At 36.3% G+C, this 13,645-nt stretch overlaps 2 protein-coding genes across 4 annotated transcripts in view; one reads left to right on the top strand and one right to left on the bottom strand.

Moving 5' to 3' along the window:
* LOC135691696 (uncharacterized) overlaps positions 1-4,725 on the top strand; it is a 29,028-nt gene extending 24,303 nt beyond the window's left edge. For all 3 annotated transcript variants that reach the window (XM_065209649.2, XM_065209646.2, XM_065209650.2), the window contains 5 exons: positions 82-276; positions 849-967; positions 1,073-1,212; positions 1,589-1,782; positions 2,451-4,725. In XM_065209649.2, the coding sequence (XP_065065721.1) occupies positions 82-276; positions 849-967; positions 1,073-1,212; positions 1,589-1,782; positions 2,451-2,540 (738 nt within the window). In that variant the 3' untranslated portion in view covers positions 2,541-4,725. The remainder of the gene's footprint in view (positions 1-81; positions 277-848; positions 968-1,072; positions 1,213-1,588; positions 1,783-2,450) is intronic.
* A 100-nt stretch (positions 4,726-4,825) lies between these two features.
* LOC148958659 (uncharacterized) lies at positions 4,826-11,448 on the bottom strand. The gene is made up of 3 exons (XM_089112024.1): positions 11,305-11,448; positions 6,711-7,006; positions 4,826-5,054 (listed from the first exon to the last, which is right to left on the bottom strand). Exons 2-3 carry the CDS (start codon positions 6,997-6,999, stop codon positions 4,972-4,974), a joined length of 372 nt encoding a protein of 123 aa, XP_088968150.1. The 5' UTR covers positions 7,000-7,006; positions 11,305-11,448; the 3' UTR covers positions 4,826-4,971.
* Between the last annotated feature and the right edge of the window lie 2,197 nt (positions 11,449-13,645).

Here is a 13,645-nt window from a genome sequence, read left to right as displayed (position 1 = left end):
CCACTTGAATGGCAATCTTACAGGAATATTGGGTAAAATGTTTAAACTGATTTTTGAAGATACTCGTACCATTTTTTCCAGATTGTCACTCACTATCCTGACCAAAGCTCTGTTATTTATGCAATGGGGATGTACAGGCAGGCTGAGTTGCTAGTGACCTGCGGTAGGGATAAATACGTCAAGATATGGGACACGCGGGAGAAGAAGTGTATAAAAACAATGCGAGGCCACATGAACAGCGTGTCTTCGATTGCAATTTTAGAAAACAGCGGACAGGTAAGCAGACATCGACTGTTTTACGGTTTTGAAATTCTATTTGCAGATGAATGGCTGACACAGAAGCACTCGCTATTTTGTTAGAAAGAGAAGCTGCTTTTGAGAAGGACTGCCTGCAAGAGGAGCTATGTAAGAGAGGAACTACCTGAAAACTTTTGCTCAAAGTATAGACTCTTGGCTAAATGCAGTCGTAGCGAAAGAGAGTGTTATTTTTTCATCGACTTCATGTTTTCAAAAATATTTCATGTGAAATATTTCAATTCGTTCAAAATTAAATTGTCTATTGCGAAGTGTACAAAATTGGCAAAATGACAGACCAAAAGGTCCCTTCAGCCTCTACATCGTTGCTGAATATCAATAACCTGTAGAAATTGAGAGTTTAGATGGCAAAACTTGCGTAAGCCCTTCTCGCAAATAGCTCAGTAATGGGTGGGGCGCAAGACTAGTTCCGCACCTTTGCGGTTATTTCAGCATAAAATCAATCAAATCGCCTTCCTCCTTATCTTTATTTTAAGACTTGAAATTTAATTGTTATGTTAACCTTTTCAAATGACTGTTGTGTTGCTTTTAAGATTGTGAGTGGTAGCCATGATAGTACGATGCGCATATGGGATATTGGCGAAGGTCGTTGCACCCAGATTCTAACAGGCCACGAAAAAAGTGTCAGATCAATTGTCATCCACCCAGAAGAGTAAGTTTCTGTTTTATCATTCTATAAATATTTTCCTTTTGAAGAAGAAAACTTTCCTGCAGAAGTTCTCGGAAATATTTAATCAAATTTATTTTGAAATTGCAGGCCAGTAATAAGTTCAGCTTCAACTGAGAGAATTATTCACTGGAGCATGCCAGACGGTGAAAAAATGAAGGAAATCACACCGCAAGACATTTCAATAAACTGCATCTCGGTGAATCCTCAAGGGGCGTTGGTCGCTGCAGGTGGGACTAGCATTTCTTTATTTCTTTATATATGCTTTACTCTTTGAGAGGTGAACTGGAAAGAATGATCTTCTTAAAGATGCAACGAAAAAATTCAAATGCAGTAAACTCCGAAACAAAAATAAATTATCAGCACTCTTATTTGCAATTTTTTCAATTCTGCATTAATCGTTGTAAATCGTCATGAACATCCGACAAAATAAACTTGCATTCAAAATATAAGCAATGCAATGGTCATATAAAGCACAAGAAATTAAGATAGGATACTTAAGATATCACTTCCGTTGCGTAACCGATCAATGTTATTAGTTAGATTTGCTCCTTAAAGTCTCCAACATTTATTGATATCTGTTTTCATTCTTGATTTTTCTATAAGGTTCAAATGGAGTCATTCACTTATGGGACTGGAAAAGTGGTCACAAATTTCAGAAGATCCATCGAACAAGAGTATATGAGTCGCAAGAAGTTCCAATTTGCGTATTTTCAACAGTTTTTGACAAATCTGGAAGTCGGCTTTTGGTATCAGATGCAAGTAATATCATAAAGGTTTATGGTGAAGCGTACACAAGGGTATGCATCTACAAACTCATTCATAATTTCAAAACCTGTCCCAAGACCATGCCAAGTATTGCTAACTTATATCACCAGGAATATGAAATCACAATTGAAAAATGTCAAACTGTAGTTGGGTGAAACTGCAGTCCATAAAAGACTGCATCATTTCTATTTCTATGTTAAAAACGACGGATCTCTCATTTTCATTTCCGTAGATTATGATCATTTCTTGAAGCAAGTATTGAAATAATAGAAATATCATTGTGCAAATTGTTTCTCATACAAATCTTTATAAAATATAGAAGTTTACTGAGGAAGCAATGCTAAAGATTTGGTTGTTATTATTTCAAATGGGTTAACACACTTTCTCCACGGCTGTACTTAGATCATTCCACAGTTTCGAGTCTTTGTATGGAAATCATCTTTCGTCACTAGCGATCGTTGAAAGTCACAAAATCAAATTGATCATACAAGATCAGCTTTTCTTGACATGGTAATGGTTACAGAAATATTAGAAACATTGATGTTCAACCAAGTGGATTTTCAGGTTTTGAGACAAAGGTTTCTCGGATTCATCAAGCTTTGGTAAACATATTGATACACTAGATATGCGTAAAGTGAAGTCGTATTGCTATTGAGAACTGAAAAGCTTTTATGAAATCATATGAGAAAATATTTTGCAGGTAAGGAGACGATTCAATGTCCCAGAAGAAAAGAAACAGCGAAGGACCACAAGCTCTGGACGAATGACTGGAAATAATGCTTTTAGTTGAACATGAACCTAAATTTAAATCTGGCTGTGTTGGCAACCAATGGACAATTCTCACGTTCCCGAAACAATAAAAGATGTCAGATGACTAAATGTGTTCCTCGGTGTCCATGAACATACAGATATTCGATTGAGTGATGTTTTTTTATGAAATCGTTTTTATGATTGCAATCGTGTTTTAGTCTACATGGGCGGCGCCAGGTGTAGGGCTGGGGGGCTCCAGCCCCCCCTCCCCAATTTTTTTGCAAAATAGTGTTTTTAAGAGAATTAAAAGAATAGAAAAAATAGAAATAGAAGAAAAGAATATTGCGATAAATCCTTTTACAGTATTGCTTTATTTGAAAGAAATAAGCCGGGGTCTATGGTGTCCCATAAAGTAACGAATTCCATTTTAAGACTGGAATTAATCAAGCAAAAAAAACCATGCCTTAAAAATAGCAAAATGTTTGCAAAAAAGGACCGCAAAGAATATTCTGAACTATTTTTTAAGCTAGTCTAGAGGGCGTGGCTGCTAAAAATTACTGCTCGCTTCACTCGCAAAATTTTCTGCTCGCCCACTCTTTGGATATACCTAAGGCTCCCGACAAACTCTCGCCGCCCTTTCCAATAAAATCATAGGCATAAAATACCGTGAAGCATTTCAGTGCGTTTTTTTCAAAAGTTGGTTTTTTAGTCTAATAATGTTATCAACACTTTGAATTTCTTGGCGCCGCCCCTAGTCTATACTGATAAAAAAAATCAGATTGCAAGATTAACTCAACAAGGTAGATGAGTTTCACAAGATTGTGCATTCATTAAATTATAGTTCTCGTTTGAAAGAGACTAAGAACTGTAGACTGTTTATTTAAATATGTATTGTTCCATGAAATTTGCCGTTTTAATGTCCTGGTAAGGAGGCCTTTTAGATCATATTTTCATTGAACCCATTCCAGGGCACCGTTCTCCATTTAGACATTTACTACCACGAACTGGAACAGGATTCCATTTCTCGCAGTAGTTAGCCTTCATTTGCCTTGTGCCCTAGTCCCTAGTGTTGAATAGCTAGCCTTCATTTGCCTTGTGCCCTAGTCCCTAGTGTTGAATAGCTAGCCTTCATTTGCCTTGTGCCCTAGTTCCTAGTGTTAAATAACTAGCCTTCATTTGCCTTGTGCCCTAGTTCCTAGTGTTAAATAACTAGCCTTCATTTGCCTTGTGCCCTAGTTCCTAGTGTTAAATAGCTAGCCTTCATTTGCCTTGTGCCCTAGTTCCTAGTGTTAAATAGCTAGCCTTCATTTGCCTTGTGCCCTAGTTCCTAGTGTTAAATAGCTAGCCTTCATTTGCCTTGTGCCCTATTTCTTAGTGTTAAAAAGCTAGCCTTTATTTGCCTTGTGCCCTAGTTCCTAGTGTTAAATAGCTATCCTTTATTTGCCTTGTGCCCTAGTTCCTAGTGTTAAATAACTAGCCTTCATTTGCCTTGTGCCCTAGTCCCTAGTGTTGAATAGCTAGCCTTCATTTGCCTTGTGCCCTAGTTCCTCGTGTTAAATAGCTAGCCTTCATTTGCCTTGTGCCCCTAGTTTTAAATACCGTAAATCCTCGAATTGGCCCCCCTTCGAAAAAGCCCCCCTCTCGAATAAGCCCCCACCATAGAGCTATAAACTCTCAATAAGCCCCCCTCGAATTAGGCCCCACTGTTACCATAAATTCTCGAACTTGACCCATCAATTTGACGATTTTTGCCATCTGAGGTTGCCTTTAGCGTCTTATTGAATTGCCAAAAAAATCATACTTTTGGTAATAATTAATTAAATTCTCATAAAAAATTCCTACTAAAATAAACGAGTTCTTTAAATAATGTCTCCTTAATGTCTACAATAACTTTTTAAGCCCCCCTCGAATAAGCCCCCATCCAAAAATATAAAAAATAAATTAGCCCCCAGGGGACTGATTCGAGGATTTACGGTAGTTAGCCTTCATTAAACTCTAGTCCTAGTCCCTAGTGTTAAATAGCTAGCCTTTTCTGCCTTTTGTACTCATAATGTGACTTATTTGTCTGATTAGCAAGTATTTTTGGCAGCTCGGGCTACATGATATGAAAAATTGAGCCTCCTTTTTTTGTATTTCATCTGCCGTATTCGTGGTAAAACGTTGCTATGGTATTGAGCCGACTGGACGTGATAAGTTATAAAGGTACTTAGCAAAAGGCTTTTCGAATTTCAAAGTCAAACACAGCCATTAGACGGGAATAAAAGCCGCTAGTTGCTTTGTTTTCAACGACAAGGTTCAGAAATGTACAAAAAATTCACTGTTCAATCAGGTTTTTAAAATATATTTCAAGCAAACTGCTTAATTAATAACAGGTTTAAACATCACATAATAGGAAGTTTCACAATTCATACTGTTCAAACACACGATACTTGTTACTTGAGACAAAACTCAGAAAAATCATCGTCAAGCAATCATCTGTTTTTGACAAAGTCCTTCATTTCCTCTATCGTTGGCTTGAATCTGTCAATATTGCCACCAGGTGTTCTTATATATGCTACAAAACAGAAGAAAAGGCATCAATTAAAGTCTACTAACTTCCTGCGCTTAGTCAAGACCGTATTACACATATATAAAAATGGAATAAAGCGGAGATTTTCTCACAATTAGCAGACTGCTTTTTCATCGCCAGAAAATTATGAAACTGAACTCCTAGTCAATATGATATTTTCAATACACGATGTCCTTGCACCCAGGATAACGATATACCAGCTAGTCTCCGAATAATGAACTGTCTACATAAGAAGACGTCGTAAATGGTTAACTTTATCTCATCAATAAGACGAAAGAGGCCATCAAGAGGAATACCGCTCATTCAAGCAATTTTCAGATATTTTAACAATGTCATAATCAATCTTGTTCGAGACGGGGCACTTTCAAGTGCTTGTTAATGATCAAAATCTTTTAATGAATCACAATACCCTCTTGTATTTCAATATTATTGTTAAAGAACAATTCTGAGTGCATCGGCTACATTCTATCGCAAACTTTGCAAGCCTTGATCTTCACATTTGTTCTTCGCAAGTTCAAAGTCCTAAGCTCAAATGTTTATAATAAAGAACATTCTCCTTTATTCCTTGCAAAAGCCCTGGACGCACTAACAAGATTTCAGGAAAAACTTCTGACAAACTTAATCTCTATTGTTCATAGAAAAAAGGAATTAAGCTTGTTAGTAAACAAATGCTGATTTTCCAGTTCAGCCACCCAAAGGCCCTGAACGCACAGATTTCTGACATAAAGCTCATTATTTTTGTCAAAGTGGAAAATCAAGAAAACTTTTTCACACATGAACTGCAGAGCGCTTGAATTTCCAAGCGGAAATCAGATTATCTTTGTCAAACTTGAAAAATTATTCTCGATTTTCCAACTTGACAAAAAAATGCGTTCTACGTCAGAAATCCGTGTGTCCAGGGTCAAAAGCAAGAGCGTTAAACTCAGACCCTGTTTACACTGTGCCGGATAAATTTTATCCGCATCAAAATTAGTTCAGATAGGCGCAGCGTTTACACTAGACCCACGCTATCCGCACGAATTTGAGAGCGGCTATCCGAGCAAAATTAGTTCACCTAGGAAGGTGGATTAGATTAATTCGGATAGCTATGTGGTACAATGTTTAAGGGTTTTATCCGGATAAATTTCATCCACATCGCATCTTGCTCGAAAGTGATTGGCTATTTCATCCTATTTAGTTTTCACTGTCTCCCAATCAAGACATTTCGCCACATGGACTGCCTTGTAATCGATAAATACTCGAAATTACTTTTAAATTTTGGTCTTCTCAATTAGACTTACTTACAGTAAATTGCTCCTCATCATTTTACCTTCAGTGTATCTACTACTGGCATAAAGCCCGCAATTCAAGAGAAATTTTCTGGTCTGGAAAGAGCTGAGCATTTCTGGCAGCTTTAAAAAAACTATCCTCAGATAACAGACCACAAATGATTATTTAACATGAAGTATTTAAGCAAAATTGAACTGATCTTGATACTGTGCTGTACCAAAAGCTAATGAACTATCACATCCGTTTAACTGGTTTCACAATGAATCTTGTTCCCGTTCCCAAAAGGCGCATCTAATCGAAAAGAGTATGTCAATTATTTACCCTTATTTCTAAAATAGAACAGACTTTTTATTGTAACAATAAAGGCCTTACTTTTGTTATCCCTGTAGTTATCCCAGGCTGCTAAATATTCCAATGCCATTTTCCTGCAATTCTGTTTATGGTTGACAGGATCTCTGGCATAACACTTTTCCAGTCTTTCGCGATATATTTTGATCATCTCAACTTCAACTATTCGAGCATGGTACCACTCATCTCTGGCCCGTGCAAATGCTACTAGATCTCCTTTAGGAAGATCTGAAAAAAAGTTCTCTGGCTCAGAGAAGCTAAAGTTTTCCTTGGCCTTCTCCTTTGCCTTCAATAACGCTGGATCTGATGCCATTTTGATCCTACAAAAAACCAAAAACACAGCATTAATTAAAAGCTAAAATCAAAATTTGATGCTATGCACAATTTTACAAAAAGAGGGAGAAAGCTTGGCATTTACTCAATGAGACATTGAATACAAAAAGATTCGAATAGATTCTTAAATTATGAAGATTACTGTTAACCAAACTGCTGCAAAGTGGAAAGTTTTGTAGAACTGAATACATTTTCTGCTCATATCTACTTTCTGGAATACATTTTCTTTCATAGATGATGAGGAGCAATTTGTCTTTTTCCTGGCTGAATGTAGAAAACATTATCCGTTATGACAAGGGCATGATAAGAACATAAACAGATTATGTCCTGAAAGCCTTTCAGATAAATACCTGCCCAGATCATGTTTTTCTACATACAATACGAGAAATTCTCAGGTTCTGGAGATTCTTAGATAAATTTCTCAGAAAGAGTTTTCATTATGCATCTTTGAAAGCCTGGAATGATACACCTTCCAGACTTTGTGAGATACTGACTTTAACGCATTGAATACGCATTGAATGCATTTAAATAAAAACGCATTGAATGGGCTAGACTCATTATCAAACACAACTACCTGGAACAATAGCAGACTAGGAACTAGGCTGTCATTTAGATATATATAGATTTAAATATTTCATTTAAATTTCAGAGTGCAAATTAATAAGTGAAGTTGGTAATTTATTTGCTGAAGGGTTTTTCGTGCATAAATAAATAAAAATGAAGGACTCTCGAACCAGTTCATTAACTACTCAAAGTGACAAGGGATTTTGAGGAAGTCTAATCCCTGTTACATACATGAGGGGGGGGGGGGGGTAGAGGGGGGAGGTAGCCCACTCGAAGGTGAGATTCTCAAGAAAGGCAGGTGGGATCCCTTTAAGGTGGGATGCCAATTAACCACGTAAATGCAATCAGGTGGGCTAGCTCAGTCAGTAAACATCATTGCTTGTGCGTAAAGGAAGATGGCACCAATCAAATCTTATCTACAAATTGACAATGACAATGAGGAAAAACTTTTCTTGCAAAAAACATAGCAAAAGCTTACAATAATATAAATAATGCTGTTAAAAATCCATTCAAGTTGACAACTGAGATGGTTGCCAATCTGATACCATGACGTATGATATGATACCTAGCATACCAGGTAATTTTGTAATCAGAAAAAAAATCAAATTGATATACGCCATTGTTGTGAAAATTGACATTCATCATTATGGCACCAACAACTAAAAAAATATTGTTTACAAGTTTAAAATGCAAGCCCATCTGAGTGGGATAGATTACATTATACTGTAAACAACACACCTGTGAGACCAGCCCATTTACCGTATTTACTCTAATATTCCCGCTTCTCTTTTATTCCCGCCTCTCTAGTAATCCGGCTTGTATTTCATAGATTGTAAGAATAATCCCGCCTCCCCAATAATCCCGCATGCGGGATTGGAACTTTTAATTGGCATTTGCTATTCTTTACACACTTTGTATGGCTTGAAAATCAAGCATTGAAACTTATGCTTGGAGTGAATGGGTTAAATCACATGATAATGTCATAGACGGGAGAGGGCAGAGAGCTGTCTTATTTTGCAAGTTTATCATACATCCAAGTCTCGCAGCATAAAAAGATGTTTGTTTTTTTGACTTTGTACTACTGTCTATAAAGCACAATTTCTGCTTTGTCTTGTCTGTTAAAATGAATAACCCACCCCCCATTTAATTTCAACCCCCAATACATGTTGAAATTGCATATTTGTTCTCTGATTTGCCACAATCACATTTAAGAGACTTTTTTGTTGAAACGGTATCCTCAAACTAGACTTCAAGGCATTGAAAAAATAATCCCGCCTCTCCAATATACCTGCCTCTCAAATAATCCTGCCTTTTTTTGTTGGGTTGAAACGCTAATCCCGCAGCAGGAATATTAGAGTAAATATGGTAAGTGAGCTAGCACATTTCATGTTAACAGGCCCTATTTCAAAGGGCAACAGCTTCTCAGCCTTAAATAAGAGTTTCATTTTTGAAAAGGAGTTTTTCAAGGGAATTGGCCAATTTCAGCAGTAGATAATGTAAAATTGTCGACATCGGGATATTGCTCTTTTTAAGAAAACATTTATCACTGGAAGCAATTTATCGCTCTCAAATGTAACACTAGGCATGTGCCTGCGCACTTGCATGCCCCCCAACTAAAAACCATGCATTATCAAAACAGAGGTTTTGATTAAGTGTCACAAAGCTTGCTGGCAATGTGATCTGAGTATTTTAGTCTAGGCAACTTTGTTTCTGTTTTGTTGTTCTATGATTCTAGATCTAACAAACATTTGAATATGCTTTTCTCACATCTATTTCAACTATAAATCTTTGAATTCTACCAAACATAATTTTTCAATTAAAATATAATAAGTCAAGAAACTTCACAATTATCCTTAAATAATTTTCAATTTACATTTTTGGCTTTGAGAAAGTCATCCCATAGATACTAATACAGTCAACTCAGCTTATGATCACTCCATCCAAAGTCACACTACCGGTTACAGTCACCTGAAACTTAGACCCAAATATGCAAATGGTTCAATTTAACTCCTTTCACAGTCACACTCTGCTTACTGTCACCGATTAAATCAGAATTCAGAAATTAAAACAATAGTCCTTGAATTCTTTTGTAGGTCCTTTCATACTATAAGATATTCAGTTCTCAAAGTAGTAAATGCATGTGAAAGTGCTTGAATGTGCAAGCATGCATGGTTGTGTCAAGCCCTGAAACTTGTTTTAGATTTCCATTGGGAATAAATCTTCTTATAAATTTAGTAGAATTCATCTTCTTTGGATTTGACATGAAATAATGATTTTTTTCAAAGGCATTCAATATACAAACTGCCATCACTTGCAAGGTTTACAAGCCAGTAGCTTCTGGCTCTCATAACTACAAAAAGTTGCCTTGGAATTGATGCGTAAACATTTGTCGTAAGTGCACTTTTAACTCTCTGAAAATTTCAGGAATATGACAAAACACCATAGGTACCTACAAAGCGAGGGGCATAGACTCATGCCCCCATCAAGAAATTGTGAGTGAATGGTCAGCCAGCCCTGACAGCGTCTTGATACAGAACAGAACAGATTTTTAGGGAACAGCAACAAATCGGTATATTTCAGAAATTGCATATCAGACCATGTGCTTTGGCCATATACAGACCCTTATGATACAGGTACCCATCAATTGCTAACATTTAAATGCACCAATGATAATCGTATTCAAGTATCATGAACCCGTTTTAAAGGAAAAATTTTCATTTGGAACTTTCAACCTGAATCAATTCAATATAAGTTCATTACTTATGAAAAAACTTGATGAGAAATAGTTACACACTTAGTCTCCCTCCTGGGGATTCTTTATTATTTGCTATTTCATGAGTTAACATATTTCTCAGCCAAAAGTCAAAGACGAACTACATAATAGAGACTCCTTATCTCCTGTTGGATTCAAAGCATGTATGATGTTTCAGGAAGATTTGCTAACAGGCAGTTTCATTGGCTAATTGTCAGCACTGCTACCCTTTACTGTTTTGGAGACAGCAACTCAAACTTAAGGGCAGCAGCTGCCTTTCTGTAAATTGTAAATCCCAACTGCAAATTATCTTGCTAATGTGTTTCATCTTAATTTACTAGTACCCCCTGCCATTATACTATAGTATTGGAACACAAAGAAAGATAAGATCTCTAACAAAGTTTCAAAAGCATTCCACCACCCTTTTTTTATTGATCCCCATTTTAATTGTTGCCCCCTTCCTTCGAACAAATAGATTAAATTTACGTTTTAACAATCATATTTGAAACCATTTTTTCTATTATTCAAAATTTTTGTTCAAAAAAATGTTATTGTTGTTTATTAATATTGTGTATTGATTTATAAATACAAGCAAAATTCACAAAAGATGGCACATGGCTCTAGAGCCCCTATGGGTTATTTTCTTGTGTTATTCAGCTATAACTTTATAGATACAAATAATTATTTAAAATATCTGAACCTTGTATGTGTCGAAGTATAACTAAAATGGTATCTTAATTAATTGTTTAATTAGATCAGTATATTGTAATTAAGCTGAGAATACAAATGAAATTGAAAGTGAAATGTAATAGAGTTCCAGTTCTAGTTTGCTGGTTTTATAGACTTTTGATGTATTGACTAACAGCAAACTTTTATTCTACCCTCCTTATAAATATTCAAATTTCTTATGATCAAGTCAAAGAATACACCTGAATTAGTATAAAGCCAAGGAAATGGGTGTTATACTACCTTGTGCAGTGCGACTGATTCCAGATCCAAAATTTTCCTCACTTCAGAGAATCTAGGCCAGGCCTATTTCAAAGTCAAGACCAATTGCTCCTTCTCAGCAGTGAGAAAGCCACGCGCGGGTTTTGCCATTTGTCATGATATTTTTGCTTTTAAAACTCCTTTGTGTACAATCTCCCTGAGCGTAGCTAGCGCCCAGTGTGGGGGGGGGGGTTGGTGAAACCCATCCAATTCTTTATAAGTTTGTCGGTAAATCTTCAGCTGGTTCATGAAATCCTTAATGGGTCGGTAAAATCGCCTATCGTTAGGTAAAAAAGCACCTAAACCTTGTCTAATGAACCTCCATCCTTTACTACACTCTGAAAAGTCAATCTACGCCACTGCTCTGAGTCCTTGGCAGAAATGGTGGCGGTCGGAAATTGGTGATGTTTCACTGCAGAATTTAACAAACGATAAGCACTTCTGCTCAGGGTTCGGAGATTTGTACCAAACGAATACTTTAGCAACTAGGTTTGAAAAATCTCTGTACAAAAACGTAAACCTGGTTATTCTCCAAAGCAACTGTGTTTTGGGATGAACTCTTGGAAAACCAAACTCGCAGTGGAGGCAGTTGATTTGCCAATAAGTTTTAAAAACAAACCGGAAAATTGCTCTAGAACAAAATGTGCTCTTGCTACCGAGTTATTAGGAACGAACAAGATGTAATACTGACTTTCTGATTGAATAAAAGACACAATTAATCATCTTATAGCTGCTGTTATTACCTAGGAGGCTTTATCAGTTTTGTAATTTCTTTGTAATCTTTTGGCATGGTGTCTTCTAAACATAATCCAACAATCAAGATGCCTCACGGCATTGTCAAGCCAAAATACACCAAACTCGTAAGTCGTAACGAGTTTTTGATTAATTTTTTGAGAATTTTGATTAACATTCAATAGTTTATTCTGAAAAAATTATTGGAAAATAGAGCTCGCAGGACAACAAAAAGCCATTAGACGGTTTGGTTTTGAGATTGCTAAAATATGATGCTAGTGGCTGATAATAAGAAATACTGTTGAAGAGCTTGCTATTGTCTCGATCTATGTTAACATTTCTGCTGATATCACCTCACAAATTCTTCTTGGAATAATCAATACCCTTGCGTGTAAGGAAATGAAGTATCTTGAACGCACAGCTTCCTTGCCTTTATGTTCCTTGCCCTATGAAGATACGCCCTTTTCTATATTTCTAATACTTTCTACAATGCTTTTGTATCTGAATATGAGGAATATGAGTCACACACAGAAAAGTACAGAACTGATAGCTATTCAGTCTGATGAGAGTAACAGGACCAAAATACATGAAAGAGATTTTATGAAAGACCACAAGCGACTTACATTTACAGCCTGTTAATAGTAATTTGAAAGACAGCTTGTTTTCTAAACGCCTTTCATAGACTATGCTTTGACAACGAGCCAAGTATAAGGCTGTTTTGAATGACCCAAAGTCCCGAAGTGTGCTCTAGCTGCTTCTCAGTCCACCAATTCTAAATAATGAATTATAATTGAGCTGCCGATCTTTGCACCAATATATTTAAAGAGGTCTTGTACAAAAGTTTTTGAAGCAAATTTTTTCCCTAGGTCCAAATTCATTTTTCAACAACCTATGCTTTAGAAAATTAGGAAGTATCTATTCAAGAAACTGTTATGCTATTCATACATTTTTATATTTTCATGAATCTTATCTAGAACGGTGAATACCCTGATCAAATGATTTAAACGCGGTTAACTTCACAATTTTTTATTTCAGATTTAGGTATTTGTGTATTTAGAGCGTGGCTTCTTATCTATTGGTTTGACTAGCTTGACTGTCACAAATGCAATTTTCTCAGTCATTTTTAGAGGTACTTTTGAGTTAAGAGAGCTACAATCTCAAGCATCTTTTAATGACGTTTTTTTCTAATTTGAGGCCAATGATTATGAATGAACATGCAAAAAGGAACTAATGGTTAAGTTTTACGATGACATTGTAGAGAAAAACATCTACTGTACGTCAACAGCTTTAAATGAAAATCTGTCTTGTCAGGGGGAAACAACAAAAATGCTGCCCATGCATCCTGCTTGGTGATGATTATCAATTCGGTGAAAAGTAAAAAAGGCTACCCCCGTTTGCTCTTTTTCTTCTAGATTCAGTGCTGGTAAGGATATTCAGCTCAAAAATACGGCGCGCGACTTGCATATTTAAGGTCAATAAATTTCTGTAAACAACTTGAATGACAGCACGCGCAAGCACAAAAGATAATTTGCAATCATAATGAACAAGAAAATTCGGATTAATTATTCAAAGCAAAATAAACTTCTGGCCA

Source organism: Rhopilema esculentum, chromosome 13 (assembly GCF_057945365.1).
Source record: "Rhopilema esculentum isolate cy_ngs chromosome 13, ASM5794536v1, whole genome shotgun sequence".
Lineage (NCBI taxonomy): Eukaryota > Metazoa > Cnidaria > Scyphozoa > Rhizostomeae > Rhizostomatidae > Rhopilema > Rhopilema esculentum.
The sequence above is the reverse complement of the archived record's forward strand: the minus strand, read 5'-3'. Positions and strand labels throughout refer to the sequence as shown.

Bases quoted from the DNA above. Each gene is read 5' to 3' on its own strand.
- LOC148958659 (XM_089112024.1), bottom strand. From the start codon at position 6,999: ATGGCATCAGATCCAGCGTTATTGAAGGCAAAGGAGAAGGCCAAGGAA. The intron at 5,055-6,710 runs GTAAGGCCTTTA...TCTGTTTTGTAG, and splicing joins TAACTACAGGGATAACAAAA to CATATATAAGAACACCTGGT.